Here is a 21,982-nt window from a genome sequence, read left to right as displayed (position 1 = left end):
TCTTGCCCTCCTTTGCTCCCTGGTCCCAGATTGTCCCCTGTACCCCCACTTACTGTGAATCCCAGAACCAGCATCCCAACCTGACCTGGAAGGAGCTCAGAAGTAGGCAAGCAAGCTCAAGTCTTTGTGTCTTTTCTTTTCTTTTTTTTTTCTGGTCAGATGAGGAGCCTGAAGCCTAGGGAGGCAGATTATACTCTTAGGTGACACTGACCTGTAGCCTCTTTCCTCCTTTCAAGACAGACTGAGACAGAGAGACACACAAAGGGAGTGAGAAAAAGCCTCCATGAGCCTGCAAGAGGATCAAGCATGTAAAAAGGTTTGAAAAAGGTACATGAAGCTATTGGGTAATAAAGACTCCCATTCACTGAAACCCAGTAAGCAAGGGGTCTTGCTGACTCTCCTAGTAGCCCTGTATAGCAGGTACTGTGACACATATCCCCCTAGGACAGGTGAAGAGCCCAGGCCGCCATGGCAGGAGAGGTGCTCAAGATCACCAACCAGCAGGAACAAGCAGGACCAACCAGCAGAAGTAACTAGTGAGGTCCTGGCCAGAGACTTGGTAACTCCAGGCACATCCCTCTCCCACTAAGCCTGACCCTCAGGGGTCTCCACTCCCAGAGAAGTAGCCTACCATCTGCAAAGTTCCATCGTCCCCCACAGTGACTGCCTGGGGTGGGGAAGGTCAGCAGGTGGGAGGAGGGGCTAAGGGGCAACCCCAGCAGAGACAGATCTTCTGTTGCTTTTGAAAAGCTGGCTATGACTGGGCTCCGACTTCCTGCAGCAACATTGGCCTGAGTCCCCCATTAGAGGCCCGTGAGGTTGCCACCCCTGCTTCAGACTCAGACCTCCATCTGATCTCCCTCTGCAAACCTCATTAGATCAGAATCGTGTCTTCTTATTCCTAGAGATCTATTATAGCTTTTGAGTATTTATTTTTTAAGATTTCATTTATTCATGAGAGACACACAGAGAGAGACAGAGACATAGGCAGAGGGAGAAGCAGGCTCCCTGTGGGGAGCCTGATGTGGGACTCAATCCTAGGACCCTGAGCCAAAGGCAGATGCTCAACCACTGAGCCACCCAGGTATCCCAGCTTTTGAGTATTTAAAACCATTACTATTTGATCGATTTTGAGATGACTGATGTTTGATTATATGCTAAATTTTGTGCTTTTATTCTTCTTAAAATATTATTCATTAATTTGACAAGGATTTCATGTTCCAGGCTTTGTGCCAGATGCTCAGGGCAGGGCAGGGAGGAAGAGCAAGGGACAATGCCCCTACCCTCCAGAGAGGGGACAAAAGGTCAAGCGTTTGTCCAGCCCCACTCAGTATTGGCACATTGTCCCTCAGTGTCTCTGAACATCTTTAGGCAGCAGAAAGTACTTTTTTTTTTTTCATCTTTGGCTAGAAAGCCAATATATCACATGTCTACACTGACTCATGTTTATGTGTTAGGGATTTCATTTGATATCTCTTTAGAGAATCATGCAATTACTTTAGCCTAATTTCCTTCATATCCCTCCAATAACAGGATAAGACAAAAGGACCCAGAAGCCTGGAGCTGTTGAGGTTTCCCCTTTCAGTGTCTGGAGCTCCCAACACCACCTTCCCCAGCACACCTGGCCAAGAAAACACCAAGTCCCGAAGCACAGAAGCCCCTCTCCCTGTGCCTGCCTTCTGGTCCCCATGGCTGATCCTGGGTCTTTGTCCTGCTTAGCCCTTGAGCACTCATCCTGATGAGGGGCAGAGGAGGCAGAGGAGAAGTGGCACCTGTCACTCCCACACAGGGCTCCTCCCCAGTCCTGAGCCTGGAGGCCCCATTGTATCCCTGCCAAAAATTCCAGGTTGGTTGGTTTTATAGATTTTAAAATATGGTGGTCACTGATCAAGCACTTCCCTCACTCCTCACTGCAGGAGTCACACATCTCTTTGGTGGAGCAGGAGAGGGCTCTGGGGAGGGGAGGAAAGAGGGGAGAGGCCGGGGTGAGGGGATCAGTGTGTGCAAGGCAGGTGGGCTGGCCCCAAAGCCTCCTGCTCCCTCCCAGCCAGGCTGAGCCTGAGTCTGTGCACCTGGAGAAGGAAACCCCCTCCCACCTCCTTTCCCTCCCCAGGCCCGAAGAGTACAGGAGCCCTGGCTTGGGACTCACGGCCTGCAGGTCAGAGGGCAGGGCTCCCCGAGCCAGGGGGTTCCTTCCAGCTCTGCTCTCAGGGCCACTGCCCCCTCTGATTGCCCCTGCCCCACTCGAGGCAGGCACATTGGTCCTGAGTCCCAAACCTGCTTCTTTTTGCTCCCTTAGCTGGTCCTATCAAAGCAGCCCTCACCTCGAGCCAGGTTCCCAGAGATGAAGCGGAAGAAGAAGCTGATGATGTCTCCCAGGTGTTTCTTGCAGCCATGGTGGCACTCCTGAAGCCTCAGAGCAGGCCCCCGGGCTGGGCCTGGGGTCTCCCGGCGCCCCACCACTCCTGGGCCTGGCCCCATCCTGGGGGCCCCAGCTCCTGCCCTCAGCTCTGTGTGACCAGCCACAGTGCAGGCCACCCCCAGCCTGCTCTGTTCTCTGCCTGCCTCTCTCCAACCTGACATTCAGAGCCTTCCTTTAGAATGTTCTCTCCCCACTGTCTTGGTCTCAACCTGACCCTCAGTGTCTTGGCCTCTCTGGACTTCCCTTCCCTTCTCTGTCCTCTGTTTCTGCCTCCTGCTCCCTCAGCCTTCCCCAGGACCACCTGCCCCTCAGCCCTCAGCGCAGAGCCCCCAGGGCCTGACCAGCACCTCCTGTAGCAGCCTCTACTCCTATCCTCAGGCCAGCCCCTTCACCTTGTGCCTGGCTCTGGCTTCCCAGGACCCCAGAGTTCACTCTTCCTGGAGACAGAAGGGCTCCTGCAGCTTCTTGGGCTGGGAAGGGGGTGAGGGTGGGGTTGGGCATTGCTTCTGAGCTCTCAGCACCAGTGGAGGAGGTGCCACTGGTGTGATATTTGGGTGAGAGTGTGATCTCACTGCAAGGGGCCTCACCCATGTCCCAGGGCTTCTCTGCAGCCAGAAAGGGAGCAGCCTGCTCCCATCCAGGCTTCTGCCTGGGAAGCTCAGGGGTCAGGGGGCCCTGGGCAGAGCTGGGGGGGTGGGTGAGGCCCTGACTTTGGCTATTTCTTGACCTCTGGTCTCTGCTCACTGACACCAGACTACAGTGCTGTTGATGTCCTAGAGTGGAGAATGGGGACATGGGAAGGGGTCCCTCTGACGAGAAGGGTAGAGGAAAACAAATATATGACCGGGCAGAAACTGCTGTCCCTCCCCCTCAGCCCCACACTTGCTGGGCACCTAATATGTACCAGGCAGTTTGCTCAGATCCTTCTGGCCACCAGTGCATTCAGTCATCAAAACAACCTCACAAGGTATGTGTGGCCGAGAATGCCATGTCAGTACTCGTTCTCCTTCTCTTTTTTACCTACAGAATTCAGATTCTATTGGAGGTGGAAATGTGCCCAGTTTTAAAAACCAACATTCCCCCACTTCCTTTCAGTCAAGGTGGCTCAGTTCTGGCCAGTGATATGCAGGCATAAATCTTCCAGAGATTTCCCTGAGAGTGTGCTTTCCTGATATAGGCACTACCATTTCCTCCTTCCACCCAGTTTCTCCTTCCCCTTGCCTAGGATGAAGCCATTATGGCTGGAGCCAAAGCAACTACTTTGGGGCTGTGAGGAAAAGGACAAAAATACCCCCAAAAAAACCTTGATTCTGACATTCCCAAGCTGCTAAACTAGTGCCAGCCACTGCTTAACCCAGATTTCTCATATTTCTGTCTAAATTAAGCCACTGTTATTTGGGGTTTCTGTTATATGCAAGTGCAGCCAAGTCAAAATATTCCCTCCAAAGTGAAAGACAAACTCTTGCACCTTGCACTCCAGCTGGTAAAAGGAAGTGCAGTGTGGGATGGCCTTCCTGTGTACCACCATGAAGCACGCTGCTCCAGACTGTTTGCTTTACTGGGAGTAGACGAGGCTGTGCAGCAGGTCAGGCTGCATACAGGCAGCTCTGCCCCTGGGATGCCTGGGTGGCTCAGTGGTTGAGCATCTGCTTTAGGCTCAGGGTGTGATCCTGGGATCCGGGATCGAGTCCTCCATTGGGTTCCCTGTAGGGAGCCTGCTTCTCCCTCTGCCTATGTTTCTGCCTCTCTCTCTCTCTCTCTCTCTCTCTGTGTGTTTCTCATGAATAAGTAAATAAAATCTCTAAAAAAAAAAAAAAAGCAGCTCTGCCCCCTTGGGCCTGATAACCGTGCACATTCAGTAGCCTACCCTGCATTTAAGGCAAGGTAGCATGCTCTGCAGGGCCAATGACAGTTCCCAGTAGACTCCATGGTCTCCCTAGGTTTTGAGTAAAACCATGCTTTCTTTGGCAAAGATTTTCTTTTGACATGGAGCTAGCAGCTCACTATTGGTTCTCATGGAGATGGAATGTCTGAGGGACACCAGGTAGCATGGACCTCAGCTGCCCATCAGGCACTGAGTATCAACCTCTCCCTCAGCTCTAAAGGCCTATACGTGTGTGTGCAGCACTCCATCATCATGTGCAGATGCAATGTCTGAGCACAGGAGCAGAGGGTCTGAAGGGCTCAGGTAAGTGTATAGCAAGTGACTCAGGCCCCCATGGAACTTGCTGCACTGCCAGCTTCCTCTCAACCCGTATCTGTGACCTCATGGGGAGCCCCTAAGACCATCTGAAGAGAAAAGCAGGGAAGCCCCGGTGGCTCAGCAGTTTAGCGCTGCCTTCAGCCCAGGGCCTGATCCTGGAGACCCGGGATCGAGTCCCACGTCAGGCTCCCTGCAAGGAGCCTGCTTCTCCCTCTGCCTGTGTCTCTGCCTCTCTCTCTCTCTCTCTCTCTCTGTGTCTCTCATGAATAAATAAAATATTTTTTAAAAATGAAGAGAAAAGCATTTATATGTAATTTATAGACGGAGCTACAAGAAATGCTGGCACCAACAGTAGGTTGACATGGTGGCCCACTCAGCAGGGAAGGATGATGGAGAAGGGGAATCTTCCTGATGGGCAGAGTGTTGAATACATATGCTTGCCCACATTTCCTGGAAGAAGAGAAGGTCTGGGGTAGGATTATGCTCACTCATGGACAGCTGTGAGAAACATTTGTTCAGGAGTCAGGGTGGTGGAGGAAAGGAAAGAGGAAACATGGTAATTGCTGTCCAAAGGGCACCAGGCCTGAGAAAGAGCTCAGTAGCCAGGTAGACAAGATGGCCTGGCAGCCTGTATTCCTTGCTGCCTGGCACTGCTCACCAACAAAGTGTCATATGATCTAAGATTACTTAGGGGTTCAGTAAAAGAACTTCTCACCAGGCTGATGTGGCTACAGCTGTTGTTGAGTACCCAACCTGCCAGCAGGGTGACAAGCCAGCCGCCAGTTGGCAGGTCAGCTACACTGTACCCTTTCTTCCTGGCAGGACCACCACTTATCCTCTCTGGAACTGACATTCATTCTGCATATGAACCTTCATCCCTGCCTGCCCTGCTTCTGCCAACACCATCACCCATCACAGTGTCCCACACACCATTGCTACCAACCAAGGGACTCATGTGATAACAAAGAAGTATGGCCAAAGGCCAGTGTTTGCAAGACCCACTGACCTTATCATATTCCCCACAGCCAGAAGCAGCTGGCCTTACTGAGCAGTGGAAGAGCCTACTGTAGACCTGGTCTGAGCACCAGCCATGAGGTTATTCAGATGCTGTCCTCTCAGGTGCTGGGATGTGCTACTGAATATGCTGCTTCTCTAGCAGAATGATGGATCCAGAAACCAAGAGGATGACAGTCAGCCCTCATAGCAGCCCTCAACAACCCCCTCCTCCATTTTTGCTTCCCATCTCTAATACTCTGGGCTCCAGATTAGAGGTTTTAGGGATTCTTCCTTAAGGGAAGCATCTTCTAGGCTGGAGACTGAGGCTGCCACCTGGCCATTTTGGGCTCCTCATACCACTTAGCCGAATTGATATAGTGGGTGTTGGTTTGAATGAGCCTGAGGATCCAGGGGAGAAGGTTGCAGCTACATGAGGTGGGGGAGGGGAGTGATATGTCCCAAATTTACTGACTTCCCCAGGGAATTTATTAATTTTGCCGAATACAGGGATAAATGTTAGTGGGATGTTACAGGCAGGATGACCAAGAACTCAGATCCCGGGGGAATGAAAGTTTGGATCACTCCACCAAGGACCCTTAACTGAGGCCTTATAGACAGTCACAAATTTCCTACCACAACTCCATGGAAAGGTAGTCTATTTCTATTCCCCTCAAATCTGGGCTATGCTTAGGGCTTGTTGTGACCAATAACATTCAGTGGAAATGATACTATGTGAGTTCTGGATCCTAGGCCTCAAGAGCCCTTTTGCCTTTTCTTACTGGAACACCCCTCTTGGAAGCCAGCCCCCTTATACTGGGGACGGCTATGTGGTGATCAAGTCCAAGAAGCTCTGTGGAGAGACACAGGCACATGTGTGGAACGGTCTTGGCCCAGCCCAGCCACCAACTAAACAAAAGCAAGTGAATAATCATAGTCAATGCCATGTGGAGTGGGAGAACCATCCTGGGAAGCCTGCCTAAATTTCTCATCCATAGACATGAGAGGAAACAAAATGGTGGTATTTGGGGGTATTTTGTTAGGTGACAAAACATCGCTCTCTCAACTTCAGAGTTTGGACCCAGTACACTCTCTCCAGAGAAATCCTCTTCACTAATCATCTCCCCGCACCTGGCAACTCCAACTATCCAACTTTCTAAACTTTTGATAAGGGTGAAAGCTTCAAAGGCCACGTGGCCAGTTTTCAGATAAATCCTTGAAACTTTGCATCTGATCTGGCATCTCAGTTTGAAACACAATGTGACACATATCTTGGTGCTTCAAATATGTTAAAATTCTGTCAGTGTATATTTATATATCCTTACAGATTATAGACAAGTTAATTTACATTTTGCCCTCATACCTTTCTACTACCACTTTTTAAAATCAGGGTGCCAGTGGCTTTATGATCTTACCATGGGCTTTATGGAATCCCAAGAGAAGTGAGTTACCCAGAGATGAATGCGGTGGTGGATGAAAATTTGGGTCTCTGCCTTGGGGGAGGGGGCAAGAATTTGTTTGTGTAAGGACAGTTGCACATAACACATGGGAGCCTGTGGCTGCTGCTCCAGTGTTCCCACCAGAACAGCTAGGGAAGTGGGGGCACTTCCTGGGGTGGCAGGCAGGGCCCAGGCTTCCTTCTCTGGTCCCCCAGAATTGCTGTGAACTTCCCAACAGTCTAGAGTAAATACCTCTCTGATTAAACCAGCCAGCCTGGATTCAGTGGTCTGCTGCCAAGACCCCAGGTTATTCTGTGATAGTTTTATAGTTGAAGAAACCCAGTCCTGCTGTCTTCACGGGGAGCCAGACCTGAGAAGCCGGTCTATCCAGTTAATGGCGTAGCCATGCTCCCAGAGAGATGTTCTGGTATCCTGACAGAAAGGAATTTTAGATGCTAGGGAAACAACGCAGAGTGGGTCAGAGTCCCAGCCTCTGGGTCACTAAGAATGGGCTCCCCAATGTTGTTGAGGGACACACTTTTCCGCCTAGGATGGGTGCTCCTCCGTCATGCCGCCTGCCCTGTACTCCCTGGCTCCCAGGCCCATCTCAGAGGCCACTGCTGCAGACCAGCTCCCAACACCATGTGGGGCCTTCGCAGCCCGGAAGGGACTGCCAGGCATAGCAGCAGCTGGTGCAGCCATTGGCTTCTTGATTCCCGGGCCCCACCTGACAAGGTCGCCTGAACCTCGGGGACATCTGTATGCTTTACTGGGCCTTGGCTTCTTCCTCCAAGCTGTTCCAGAAATCTGTCTCTCTGACCTGCTTCTTCTGAATGGAAAAACCCCTGACAACAAGGGTGTAGGGTATTGGCCTTATGCCTGGCTTCCACAGGCACCCACTGCTCAGGACACCATGGCCGGGCCTCGCTGAGCTCAAGGACAGAGCGACACTGAATGGCACCGATTGTTCTCTGCACCCAGAGCCTTCTGAAGGAGCAGAAGCACCTCATCTGTGCACAGTTTAGCATTTCACATGCACACAAAGCCCTCGGTGTGACTACACCAGCAGTGCCACCCCTGAGGGGCATACAAGGAGCCATGCCTCATGGAGACAAGGGTGGCCCTGGGGTCTTGGCTCCTTAGTCTGTGACGTGGCTGTTGCCTCCAGAGATGCTACAGGTTTCCCCAAGAGAAAAGACATGGAAGACACACATGGGGGGTAGGGGTTGCCCTGCCTGGAGCATATGGAAGATGCTCCAGGTCAGAGCCCTTGCTCAGCCCCTGACACTTGTGACATGCTGACTCACGTGACCTCCCTGAGCTTCAGTTGACTAGTAATGAGTGCCTACCTCATACAATGAAATAGGATCTGGTTTTCCCATGCTTCACGTGGCCTCCTAGTGCCTGGCACAGTGTCTGGGGAACATGTCCATGCAGGGCAATGCACCTGGCTGGGCCCAAACTGTGGATGGCGTCCTGGGCCCTGCTCTGCCCACCCCCACTCTGGCACCCAATGCTCTGGGCTGTGACCAGTCCAGCAAACACACCCTGACAGTTCAGCACAGGTTCCTGGCCTCCGGGAATTGCCCTGAGCTAAAGGTGGGGTATATGCAAGGTCTTCTTGTGACCTTGAACATACCACACCCACCCCCCAGCTTACTTTCCTCCATGTCCACCCACACCTGGGGGTGCAAAAAGCCCCAGCTAGGAGGTGGCACATCATACTCCAGCCCCAATCATACTCCAGCCTACAGAGTTGGAAGTTGGAGACAGGGCTCAGCAGGGAAGAAGCATGGGGGTCAGACAGGGGTGCGGAGTGGAGAGGATCAGGAAGAGACGGTGCGGAACACTGAGGTGATGGTCTTGCGCTGTTGCAAAGAAAAACCTGGAGGGGGCGCCTGGCTGGCTCACTCAATATAACTCGTGACTCTTGATCTTGGGGTCAGTTCAAGCCCCACATTGGATGTGGAGCCGCTTAAAAAAAAACTGCCTGGGGGGCAAGACCCGCGGGGTATTCAAGACTCAAGTAGCACAAGCTGTGTCAGTTGGAACAGACTCGGCCCCTTCGCGCACACAGCTGGCCACACCACAGGGCCATAGGGCCGTGGCCCACCTCTGCTCTTGGGTTTCTGTCCTGAGAGCAAATGGAGTTGTTTGACCTTGCTGCAGAACTAACAGCACTGTAAAGGTGTGAGCTTCCCAGGTGAGCTGTTTGTGTGAACTTTTAGTGACTTCACATTTCCACCACAGGCAAAATCTAGTCCCCCATCATAACCCCAGGGAGCTGGGGAGCGCCCGGACCCCACATACATATTCATATGCACTAGTGCTTCTGTGAAAGGCCTCAGCACAGAACAAAATGGAAGTAAAGGGTTGAAGGGTTAGGAGTCTGGAGCAAAGGTCGGCTGAAAACACAAAGTGACAGGGACTCTGGGACACAGCAGAAGGGGGTGCTGGAATGGTCAGGAGGGGCTGGGAGCATCCCAAAGTGCGATTGTCCATAAAGGACAGGAGTCTTGGAAGTGGCAGCCAGTCCCTGGCCCACTGTGGGCCCCTCCGGCCTTTCCCTTCTCTCTTCCCGCATCCAGCCTGGGAGCCTGGGGCCCTGGTTTATGCCCATTTTCCCATCAGAGGCCTGAGGCTCCCTGGAAATCCTACAGAGAGTGTCTGAGACAACAAACAGGACAGGCTGTCAGGGCTCACAGCTGCCTTTTTCCTTTAAGACTCTCCTGCGCACCTTGTGTATGAGATCACATGTATGTGGGTGTATGCACGTGGGTGTGAGCAGTGCATGTGCTTGTGTGTGTGTGTGGTGGGTGGGTGTGCGCATGGGTGTGTGGTGGAGGCACAGGTGTGTCGGTAGGCGTGCACAGGTGTGACTGTGGCGTGTGTATGTGTGAGAGAACAGGGGCTGCATGAGGCCATCTGTGCATCCCTTGCTCTGTCACACTCGGCAAATAAATAGCACCAAGGGCAAGCACAGAGAGCCATTGCCTGAGCCCCTCAGGAACATCCGCAGTCCTGCCCGAGGTGAAGAGCCAGCACAGCCGCTGGGGTGCCCTGGGCAGGACCCAAGAGGGACTAGGACCGACGTTTCCTCCTCACTGGGCCTCTGCACACATTGCTGCTCATCCTTTTTACAGAGGACTTCGGAAGGAGGCAGGAGCTGCCCAGGTTACCCGCCAAAAGGTAGGCAAGAGCAAGCCGGGCCTGTCAGACTCTGATGCCTGGCTCTAGCCTCCCAGCAACCCAGGTGGGACACCCCAGCACAAGCCCAATCCTCTGTCCCCACCCTCTACAGGGCCTGCTTTGAGCTCAGTGCCTTGCTTGGATTAATGGGGAAAAGCATGAATGAATGAAAACATTATCTCCCAACAAAGATGGAGATGGCATGGCCTGGGCTGGGGTCCCAGGGTGGCCTCTGAGGACTCAGATAGAAGAGAGCTCCAAAAAGACACCCCACCCCCACCCCTGCCCTCATCCCAGCCCGCCCCATCCCCTACCTGAGCCCTGTGGGGCTGCACTGGATAGGATCCACTTGACCAGACAGCACCGCATCAGGGCCTGGCGGGTGAGCCGGGGCCTCTGCCACTTGACGCCCTCCTTCTTGCTTAGCGGTGTGCGCCCGGGGTCCCCCAGGAGGCTGCCATCTGACACCTTCATTGCTTCCTGCAGCAGAAACAGGTAGAGTAGCCCTGAGCCCTTGCTCAGCGAGGACCTCCAGGCCGGCCCCAGTCTCCTGGGCAAAATTGTCCTCCATTCCCCCCAGAGTCTTGCCCCAGATTCACTTGACCCATGACATGTGGCCTGCGTTCCAGCTGTAGGAGGAAGCACCCCTGCATGGGCACCAGTTCTGAGCGGTTGGGTTGGTTGGCTGGGACAATGACCACCAAGGTGGCAAGTTGGTGATATCTTTCCAGGGTTGTAGAGTTTCACATGTGCTACCTTAGTAGAGTCCTGAAAAGTATGTGGCTCCCCAAAGCAAAAATACAGACGTGCAGTTGGGCAAGTTCTGCAGACCCAGGGCCCCAAACCCAGCCCCTGCATTGGTCAGCTCTCAGGCGCAAGCAGAGACTGACCCAGGCTGATGACAACGGGAAAGGAATTGGCAGCAGAGGAGGGCCTGGGCCAGCCACAGTCTCCCCAGAAAACACACAGAGCCAGGCTTGGAAGACGAACCACAGCAAAGAGCAAGCAGAGGGACAGCCAGCCCTCAGCCACAGTCACCCCCCCAAAAGAGGGCAGCGAGAGCTCATCTGCTGCAGCTGAGCACCCTGGCCCCTGCTGCTCATGCTTCCATCCTGGGGGCTCTGGGCCTGGGACCCCCACTGGTCTCATGGCCCTGTTGCCCCTAGGACCTGGAGGCTGCTCTGGGGGTCTTCTCAGTTGAGTCCCTAGCTCTAGGTTCAAGGTTAAGAGTAGAGGAATCTGCAGTCCCAGCACAGGTCATATGCCTCCTCCCTGGCTGCAAGAGGAGCCAGGAAAGCAAGCATCTGGACGTCAAGTCTCTCTCATGTTTTCAGTATGGCTTTCCTGAACATGGGGAAGAAGAAAATCCCTCCAATGTCCCCTGAACTGAGGGAAACTGGTCTGCTGCAACCCACAGACTCCTGTTAGGCAGGAGAAAACTCCAGATGCTGGGTTGGCTCATGGCTCCATGGGCCCAGTCATGTTTAGAGCTGGACAGTCTGCCTCTCGGTCAGCTTTTGGTGAAGTGGCTGCCTAGACAGGGTGACATCCACACCCCTTAGCCTGATTTCTGGGGCCTTCTCTGTTGCAAGTGCTGCCTCTATAGCTGTCAGCCTCCAACCCACCCCCCAGACATACATGCTCAGCAACACCCTCCACATTCCTTCTCTTCTCTGAGATTTGCCCTGGCAATGGGCGGGTTCAGCGGTGCCTGGAGCTGCAGCGAGGGCAAGCACACACTAGCCTGGTGGGGCAGAAAGAGAGGGTGAGCAGGGGTGGCCCGGGGTCTCAGGGTACCAGAGAGGCTGAGGGACGCCCCCTGTACACACATGCACACACATATTAGCACGCGCACACATACACATAGGTCCTGCCCTGGCTGTGTCAGAGAGGCACCTTCTCCATTATTAATGATCCTATTCAGGAGAGAAATGGCTTCAATGAATAAAGCCTTTATTTCTGTCCAGGAAGGGGGTAGGGGGAAGATGGGCAGCTGGTGCTCCATTACTTCATCAGTTCTTTGCCGTAGGCTCTGCAGCTGGGCTTAGCGGAAAATGTTAGAAGGAAAAACTGCAGAGGGCCTCAGAGCCTCTATTGGGACCAGGAGCTGTCATTTGGAGCCCTGTCTCTCCTAGGACAATGCTGGCGGTGCTGGCTGGCAGGGGCCGTCCTCGTGGAGCCCGTGGCTCCTCATGAGGATTGTCGTGCAGACCAGGCCCAACTAATGGGGGAGAGACCCGGATGGGGGCCTCCAGGAAAGGTTGGGAAGACCCACTGGCAGGGCAGAGGGCTCCGGCTGCGCCTTTTATTCTGGGCCTCAATGAGGTCTCATCATCATGACAATCCCACAAGGTAGGCCCCACCATTCCCACTTTAAAGATACGAACTCCAGGAGAAGTTTGGGGGCACGCCAGGGCCTCTCTGTACTTGTGGTCTCCTGGTTCTAAAGTTCAGGTGGTGCCAGCCGCAGGCTGTACCGCGTAGCCTTCCTGGGGCCAGGCCCCGGAGGCTGAGGGGTTCCCCAGGCCCCTAACCATGTCAGAGTAACAGTCTGTGAATGTCCAATACTCTCCCGGACCACGGAACCCCAGTATGTGTGTCCTCCCTGAAGCAGGGGGCTGGGCGTAGTGGGGGCAGGAGCCCGTGAGCCCCCAGGCAGGGTCTACGATGGCTTCCCTCTGTGAAGTGGGGAGGGGTCCTCACAGAGGATAGGAGGGCCCACAGTGGCTGAGACAGGCCCCACAGTGGACGACTGCCAGGAGGACCATGGGGGAGGGCGGGAGGGACACCTGACCATAGGTCATCCTCAGGAATATTTGGCCCTTGTCTGTCTGGGAGAGGGTCCGCCTGGGTTGTCTGGAAATGTTAGTGGCCACTCTGGGCACCCTGCTCCTGATTTGGAAGCTCCCAGGCATAGAAAGAAGGGAGCCCTGAGAGGTGACACATCCACCCCTTCACCCCAAGACGCCTCTGTTCTAAAAGGTGATAGAATTGAAGGGAGCTGAATCAGTGAGCAAACTCCAGCTTGAATTAAATCTTAGCTCCTGCTAAGAACCCCCAGTGGCTTCACTGCATTTCAAATAAAACCCCAATGCCTCTGTTCAATCTACAAAGCCCCCGTCGGCGGGGCACCCCTGACCCTAACAGCCCGCCCCATGCTCTTCACACACACCAGGCAGGCTCGCCCGGCGTCTTGGCTCCGCTGCCCCTCCGCCTGCAGCCTCCATCCAGGAGCTCTCTACATTAATTCTCACAACCACACGTGATTCCACAATGATCTCAGTCAAGTTTCAAATAAAAAATACCGACATACCAACAAAAAAGAGTATTCAATATATACACACACTGGAAAACTTCAAGAAATATTTACAAATGCCTAGATGAAAGTCCCCTGATGTTCTTCTTAATTTAATTGAGAATTCCTCTCCTCCCACTCCTGCTTGATCCTGGCATTATTTCAACAGTGGATGGAGCCATCCATGTTCCATCCTCCATGGGCCTCACGGGGTGGCCAGGGTTGGATGACAGAGACCGATGAAGCCAGAGGATCTGTGCCCCGAGGTCACACGGAGTCCCCATTGGCACACTTGGCACGTGTGGGCATTCCGGGCTGCCAGGGACCTGCAGCCTTCTTTGAGGCCCATGCGTTCCCTGGAGGACAGAGGCTGCAGGTGGGCAGGGCCATTCCCTGACAACCCAGAACTGAGACTGGCGGCACCTATGTGGCCAGATGGATCGGGGTGGGTTTCAGCTCACATCTAAGTCTAGGTCTGTGGGGAGCAGGGGAGGGACAGAGAGGACACCAAGCTGGTGATGTACCTGCTGTGGACCAGGCACTGGGTTAGGTGTGTGGAGATGCTGTCTTATTTAATGCTCACACCAATTTATTGAGGTTCCTTAGACTGTCCTTCAAATCCCCCAGCTGAAGCCCATATCCCAGAATAGGTTCTTCCTCACACCCTCTTACCACGCTTGCCTGGAGCCCCCGTGGTGTGTGTCCTCTCGCTCAGGATGGATGGGGAGTCAATCTAACTGTCCAACTTCAGGTGTGTCCTGGTGGGCTTTGGCTGGAGGATATGGGTTCCTGGGGGTGGAGCTGTCCCACTGGGCACCTGGGAAATGTTCCCATCTGGTTCAGGAGTTAGACTCCAGGAGGTGTGGGAGTAGATGCCTTGACTGCTCCTCTATCTCCATCTTGTCTTTTACAGGGATGGGGTGTGGCCTCAGCTCAGAGTCTCTGCAGGCCACAGGGGGTGGGGGTGAGGTTAATGCTGGTGTTTTATTTCCATGGCATCCTTCCCATTACCTTCACCTTCATCAATGGCCCCCCCTTTCCATTTACAATAATGATTTAGAGATCCCCCTTTCAATGAATTTATTGAAATTTAAAATGTGAGTGAAAGAAAAAATAGAAAACAATCACACAGATTGTGGTAGGTAAGGCAAAGTCAGTGAAGGCAGAATACCAACAGCCAGGAAGCTTGGAGACAGGGGGGCCCGATCGATGCAGCCATGCTGAGACCCTCAGGTCTGAGCTGTCCCAGACAGTGGTCTCTGGCTGCCTGTGATATTGAACACTTGAAATGGGGGTAGTCCAAATTGAGATGTGCCATCAATGCAAATAGACACTGGATTACTTGGGGGGCACCTGGGTGGCTCAGTGGTTGAGGATCTGCCTTTGGCTCAGGTCGTGATCCTCAGATTGAATCCCACATCGGGCTGCCCACAGGGAGCCTGCTTCTCCCTCTGCTATGTCTCTGTGTCTCACATGAAAATATAAATAAAATCTTTTTTAAAAAGCCTTACTTAAAAGAATGTAACATAGCTTATTAATCATTTTATATTGATTGCCTATCAACATGATAATATTTATTGGGTTAAATAAAATATATTAAAAATAATTTCACTTAAAAAACTTTCTTTAATGTGCCTTCCTGAACATTTAACATGACACCTGTGGCTCACATGACACTTCTATTGGCTAGCACTCTTCTAGATGGTTCTCTGATCTGTCAGTTGGATGGTTTGGGGGATGCCTCCTCCTGCCAGGGCTTACCCTGACCCCAACTCTTCTCTCCCTCTCAAGTCCCAGCTAGTGTCAGTCAGACTTGTCTCAGAAAGGTGGCCCACTGGAGAGTGGAGGAAGGGTGGAGGACAATGAGGTGGGAGGCCAACTTGAGGACTGCCCAAATCCAGGGGAGGAAATAGGGGTGCTGAGCCAGGCCCAGACAGTGGGGTGGGTCGTAGAGATATGAGGGTATTTAGGATCTGCTGTAGATGTGGGTAGTGGTAGGGGGGACAAGGGGTCTCCCCAGTAACTGTGACATCTGTCACCACAGAGGCGGAGGAGGCAGACAACCCATCATGCCTTCCAGCTGCCCCAGAGCAAGGTCTGGACTCTGCATGAGGAACACCATCAGCTGAGTGTTTCCACCACACCATAGAGAGACGCCGGATCATTTTAAACAAACTACCAGGATCTGAGCTCAGACATCCCACCTCATGAGTCCCCACCCCTTGCAGCCTCCTGAAAGGCCCAGTGGGCACAGCTTCATCTTGTGGGGCCTCATCTGATCAAGCCACTAAGAGTATCCCGAGGCAAGACCTTCAAGCAGCCACTTCTGCCTCTGTGGTTCTTGTCAGCTGGGCTCCAGAGAACCCCCAAAGTCAAGCCCAGAGAAGGCTTGGCAGGGGTTACCTGTGGGCATGTGGCAGCCTGTTGGGGGTTGGGGGTACATGGCTGGAGGCCATGGAGGGTCCTGATAAACACTAGTTAAAAACATCCAGGCTCCCTTCCTCAGAAGGAATGTCATATGAGTAAATGCGTATGCAAAAGTGATTGCTAATTGTTCCCAAATATTTACAAGTATGGATGAGAAATAGCATGAATGTTGCATAAGGACCACCAAGACCCACCGGATTCTGGCTCCGAAGACATGCTTAGCCAGGGAGGGGGATCTCAGGCAGGTTAATGTTATTTAAGGCCACCAAGTACAGTAGGAAGGGGTCTGCAAGTCGGCCAGACGAGGACCCGAGTCCCAGACTGTCATCTCCCGGCTAGGCTACTCAACCACACTGAACCTTTGTTTCTTCTGTAAAATAGGGATAATAATATGCCCTTATAGGACCACGGGGAAGGTTAAGTGAGGTGACATACAAAGCCCCAGCAGGAGCGTGATTATCAACATTCCCCATCCCTCTGATGCTGAGTAAAGTCTGCTGTCCAGAGAAAGGGACAGGCCAAGCGATGGCCCAGTGATTTCCAGAGAGACAGCCAACTCCCTCTGCTCAGCTGCTGCACATCAGAATCACCTGGGAGCTTCCCCCACATCTGGCCGCGGGGGGGGGGGGGGGGGGCACATTATTTGATTGAGTGGGGCCTGTGCTGCTCTATTTTTATAAAGCTCCTCAGTAGATCTAAAAGTGTTGCTAGGTTTAGAGGGCTCATCCCACCAAAGGGGAAGTTCTCTGGGCCTTGCCTGTGGGAGGAGAGGATCTCAGGTTCTCAGTCTCCCTCCTAGGAGGACTGCCTCAGAATCTGGGCCAGCTGGGGACATGCAGATGTGGGGCTGCCTGCCCCCTGCCCCAATGCCATCCTGGGGACTGCACAGCACAGGCTGGCTCCCCCAGCAAACACTCCTCGTTGCTCGCTCTATTTCCATCACTTGGGACAGATGGCAGGAAGTGGCAGTGGGCGTCGTGTCGTGCAGGCCCCGAGGATTTGGGGTGGGGAGGCTTTGGGGAGCCTCGATTCTCCACCTACCCCTGGGCACCTACAGCTGCTGGCCAGACAGCTAGCCTGGTGAGGGGGGAGCTGAGACTGTCCTGAGTCCCTGCCAACACCTGCACGAGCACACATATGCTGGAGCAGGGAAAGGGAGGACCGGGTCATCCCTGCCCTGTGTCTGATGGCTGCCACCTGGGCTAGGACACAAGCTCCCCACCTGGCCCGTGCTGCCTAGGCCATGAGGGGGGCCTCATCAGCCCAGGAGTGGACTCAGCATGCTCATTGATGACATACTCCTTTTGGAGTGCTCTTCCCAGGCTCTACTCAGTAAACAGAAAAAAAGTGACATTAACTCTCCAACCATTTACAGAGCTGTTGCCCTATGCCTGGGCTGTGCTAAGCAGGCTGGTGTAAGATCTCATTTATCTAGGAGGTTGCTGATATTCCCCCTCAGGAAAATGAGAAGACCGTGGCACAGAGGAGCCAACTAACTTGTCCAAGGACACACAGCTAATGCATTAACGAGGTGGGACTGAGCCCAGACCCTCCTGATGCAGAGCCAGGTTAACAGCTGACAAGGTACAGCCATGTTACCTCTGCAGGCCACCATCCTCTCCAATACCAAATGTTGGGGATGGGGGCTCTGTGACAAGCCAGTGGACATATGTGTGTACATGTGGAATGGGGCATGAGACCTGCCTCCCGGCACTTTTGGTAGTGTCCCCCACCTCTACTTCCAGCCCTCACTGGTCAGCACAAGGTACCAGCCTCAGGTGAGGGCCCAGTGCAGGCGCTGAGTGTATCTAAGGCCCAAATGGGAAGACTGAAGCTCAGAGAGGGGATGGACCCTGCCCAAGCTCACAGGGTCAACTGGGTGAGGTCGAGGATGGAACCTGGCTGTCTAAGGTCACTACTCAGAATGTCTGTCTTGAGAGAGGATCTTAAAATAGAGTCAGCGGGGGCACTGGGCACAGAGGCATGGCACCAGCAGCAGGTGGACGCAGGTTTACCCTTTGTTTGCCCTGGAGGCATGTGTTGGAGGTGGGGATGGGCAGCTGGGGGCAGGGGGCAGAGCTGGAATGAGGTTCATGAAGACCAGCAGCTGCTTTGCCCAGCTGAGCACCACCCAGGCCCATGTATGTGGGGTTAGGGGGCTGCTGGGCAGGGACCTGAGGTAGGAGACCAAAGATGAGAGGCTGGGCACTGGGAGGTGGGACAGGCCTCCTCTCAGCCGTCCTGCCTAAGCTCAGCTTAGCTACCCCCTCTCCAACTCTGGTGCCTGCAAGTCCCTTTGGTTCTCCTCCTGTCTCCCTGGATGCGGCTGCTCTGTGGCATCCTAGGACGGAGGCTGATCACAGCTGACAGATGCACCTGTTCAGAGGACACATCAGGTGGGGATAGGGAGCTGGGGTGGGGGAATGGCACCCGGTGGTGACCTGCTCCTCCCCTGTATCCTCCTCCCTGCCACCTGTCTCAAGGACCCGCTGACGAAGACTTGCCAAGTTCCCCCTCCTTTCTTTGCCTTGAAAACAAACAAGGTTGCAAACAAGGTCCCTCACAGTGGCCACATCCAGGGCTCCCTCCACAGCTGCTCCCAGGCGTTCCCAGAGCTGCCTTGGAGAGGGGCAGGGAGAGCAGATGGGCCCCAAGCCAGCCTGAATCAGCAGAGCACTTCCCACTCTTGTGGAAGATTTTGATCAGAAAAGAGATCCTGAATTCAAAAAGATGGGGGCCCTTTCCTTTGCAGCTCGGGATCTACAACCCAGAGAGGGATCTGCGGCTGGCTCAAGGTCACATGGCCAAACCAGGGGACCCCAGATTACAAGCAGGCCACTCCCTGTTTGTAGCCTTCTCCCAGGAACCCTCAGCCCTCCCACCAAGCCCTAGGAAACTGGGCTTTGGAGTAAGTGGAGCAGGATTCAAATTCCAGCCATAACACTTGGCAGCTTACAATCCAGGGCAGACATCCATGTGCTCATCTGTAGAGTGGGTACAATACCAAGAGCTACCTCATGGGCTGCCCAGGGATCCAGGGAGAGAATGCAGGGGTGTGGGCCTGTTGAGAGGTCCTGCAGGGAGAAGTGGCCACCTCGGGGCTCCTGCTTCTCAGCCCTGTCCTACTCTCAGACTCCACCTGGGCAGCAGCCAGAGCCACTTCACTCCCCATCTCAATTTGGGGCTTTGAGCACTTTGAAAATGGGTGAGCAAATTCAGGCCCACCTCCCACATGCACGGTGCAAGAAGGCTGGAAGCCGGGTAGGTAGAGGTTCCCAGTGCGTGTGACCTCACTCTCTAAAGACCTGGAACAGCAGCTTGTGCCTGCCACAGGAGACCTGCTGCTGCTCTCTGCTCCCTTCCCCTAAGAGCTCACGGAGCTGAAGCTGCATAAGCTGCTCCCCTCTCAGAGCCTAGGTGTCTGTAGAAGGGGAAGCGGCAGTGCCTGCTCTCCCGGGATATCCACAAAGGGCCAGGGACTGCACGGAGAGGCTGCGGGACTGAACACCCACGGGGTGTCATTCAGGGCAGCTGCCAACCATGACTGACGGGCGGCTGAGGGCAAAGGAGTCAGGCCAACTCCCAGCCTGTGCTCCGAACTGCAGTCCCCGCCACCACTAGAGTCGAAGACTATTTTTCACAATCCCCCTGGTGAGGAACCCAGGAGTGGCTTCCTTAGGACCACTGCCCCTGCCTGGCCCAGCACCAGAAAGTGTGGGACCCGCTCCAGGCTCTGGCCAGGCCAGCCACAGGAAGGCCACCAGCAAGCTCAAGACACAGTGAGATCCCCTGGGGCCCAAGCCTGTTGTAGGGGGTGCAGAGGGCAGTATTGAGTCACAGTGGCCAAGGAAAGGGCCAGATGCACGTGCATGCAGCACAGGTCAGCGGTGGGCACAGTCACGGGGCGTGCTTGTACCGTGCATACTCATACCGAGGTCTGTGGATGTTCAGGACCCGTGATGGCTGTGGCGTGAGTGTGCAGTGAGTGTGTAGCATGTACGCCTGTAACAAGTCACACTCTGCTCCTGCCCTGAAGATTGCTGGGGAGACTTGAGGTAATAGGAGAGAAGGCACCTTGCAATGTGCCCTGTCACCAGGCTCAAAGGGTTTCATGTCATCACCTCTGCTGATCCTCCTGGCATCCCTGGGAGGTGGCTCCGAGAGGGCAGGGGTAGGCCAGGCAGGCTCTGGGGAATGTGGCCTGGACCCACCCACAAGCTAACTCTGGGCCCCTTGTCCTTGAGGGGTTGCGGGCAGGAATCCACCTCTGCGGGGGTGAAGGTAGGGGGACACTGCAAGATGCCAGCCCAATATCTAGTCTTCCTTGCTCACAAAACCCTGATTTTATTTGAGGGCTCTTTCCCAATCCTTCTTTCTGCTTCCTGTTGCCTACACGTGCTGGCTGGAGCTCCAGCAGCGATGTTGGACTTTAAGGTAACCTCAAGGATGGAGGCCAGTGAGACAGATGGAGCCTGAGTCCCGGCTGACTGTGTCCCCCCCCGGCCCCCCATGCCAGCCCTCTCTGGCCTCCCTCCTGGACTTTTGCATGAGAGAGAAATGCAAGCACCTCGCTCAATCCAGCCGGAGTCCTGTTAGGAGCAGCCAGCTCTAAGCCTGAGGCTGCCTCTTCCTTCCCAAGCAAGACTGGCCCAAACATGTGAGGCGCTCGCAAGGCATCAGGATGGATTTTCTGAGTGTGAACTGTAGTCTGGGAACCGGCTTCTCTCCCTGTCCCTCGCTCTTCCTCACTTATTATTCTTCAGCCTTCCCGACACCCTGCTACTATTTCTTGAACTCCGTCCCAGGCGTTGTCCTTTGCCTTCTCTCTCCAGCCTCCCACTAACCCCGTACAGCCTGAACCATGAGCATCGTGTGTCCTTGCTCAGGGGGCTCAGTGCCCACTAGGAAGTGGTGTTCATTAATTACCCAATTAATTAAAAGAAGCACTCACTGCTCACAGCCTTCAACCTAAGGCACCGCCCCCCTTCCAGCACTCAGCCCTCCCCGACCTCTAAGGGCTGTGGGCCCCCGGGGGGCTCGGGGTCAGGGTCAGCTGCCCTGACACTTGCCCCAGGGACTGACAGAGCAGCACCAGCCACATGCTTGACCCCAGGTCCTCCCTTGTCCAGCTTCTATCCCCCAGACACCTAAAGCCTCTCCTGTCCAGAGGGGGGCCCCAGGCTTCTAGCCTCCCCAGACTAGGCATCCCAACACTTACTTTTTCAAAAGTGACCCTACAGGGGACAACAGGGCTTGAGGTCAAGGGAGCAAGCACAACCAGGCTCCCTGGTCCAGGGCCACCGAAGCCCTCCATCCCCACCCCGGGGCGAGCCCCCAGCCCGGCCGGCGCCTACCTTCGCCCGATGCATCCTGGGCGCCGGAGGAAACTGTTGCCGGCCTCCCCTCTTCGCAGCTGAGAGCAGGACTGCGGGGCCGGCTGGCAGCTGCCTCATGTTTGCTGGGACCCACACGTAATTGTTCCAGGCGCCTCCTCGCCCGCCCCCTGCCCACCCCTCCCGCCCCGCCTGCTTCTCCCCGCTCCACCCCTTCTGCTCTGCCTCCTTCCTCTCTCTTCCCCTCCCCTCCCTCCCCTCCGTCCCCTCCGTCCCCTCCCTCTCCGACAGATCGCAGTCCCCCTCCCGGGCTCTCTGCCCACTCTGGGTAGAAATGGTTCCTAATCCAACCCCCTGAGCCTAGCGAAGCCCCTTTGCCTGGCGCTGGGCTCTGCCCCCTGCTCCTGCTTGCGGGGCTGGCGGCTCTCTGCCTCCCCCGCTGTCTGTCTCTTTCTCTAACACACGCTCCCTGCTCCCCTGCCTTGGTCACAGGAGGGTGGAGTGGGGGGTGCGGAGAGCTCCAGCACCAACGAGGTGTTTGGGGGGGGTCCTGGAGGGCCTCCCCTGAGGCTGTTCCGGAATAGGCCAGCCCCTTCCCTCCCTGCCGCCCCTACAGACAACCTCAGGCCAATTTAGTCCAGATGGGCTAAAAAAGGGATCTGGCTCCACTGAGGCCTGGGG

The 21,982-nt window shown here is 54.6% G+C and overlaps 1 protein-coding gene across 1 annotated transcript in view; it reads right to left on the bottom strand.

The window, feature by feature from the left end:
* KCNIP3 (potassium voltage-gated channel interacting protein 3) overlaps window positions 1-21,535 on the bottom strand; it is an 82,326-nt gene extending 60,791 nt beyond the window's left edge. Inside the window, exons 1-2 of the mRNA XM_025994324.2 lie at window positions 21,323-21,535; window positions 10,561-10,726 (exon numbers count right to left, since the gene is read on the bottom strand). Of these exons, the coding sequence (XP_025850109.1) occupies window positions 10,561-10,726; window positions 21,323-21,421 (265 nt within the window). The 5' untranslated portion in view covers window positions 21,422-21,535. The remainder of the gene's footprint in view (window positions 1-10,560; window positions 10,727-21,322) is intronic.
* Window positions 21,536-21,982: the final 447 nt, after the last annotated feature.

This window comes from Vulpes vulpes, chromosome 8 (genome assembly GCF_048418805.1).
Source record: "Vulpes vulpes isolate BD-2025 chromosome 8, VulVul3, whole genome shotgun sequence".
In the NCBI taxonomy this organism is placed as follows: Eukaryota; Metazoa; Chordata; class Mammalia; order Carnivora; family Canidae; genus Vulpes; species Vulpes vulpes.
This window is presented reverse-complemented; position numbering and strand designations above follow the sequence as displayed.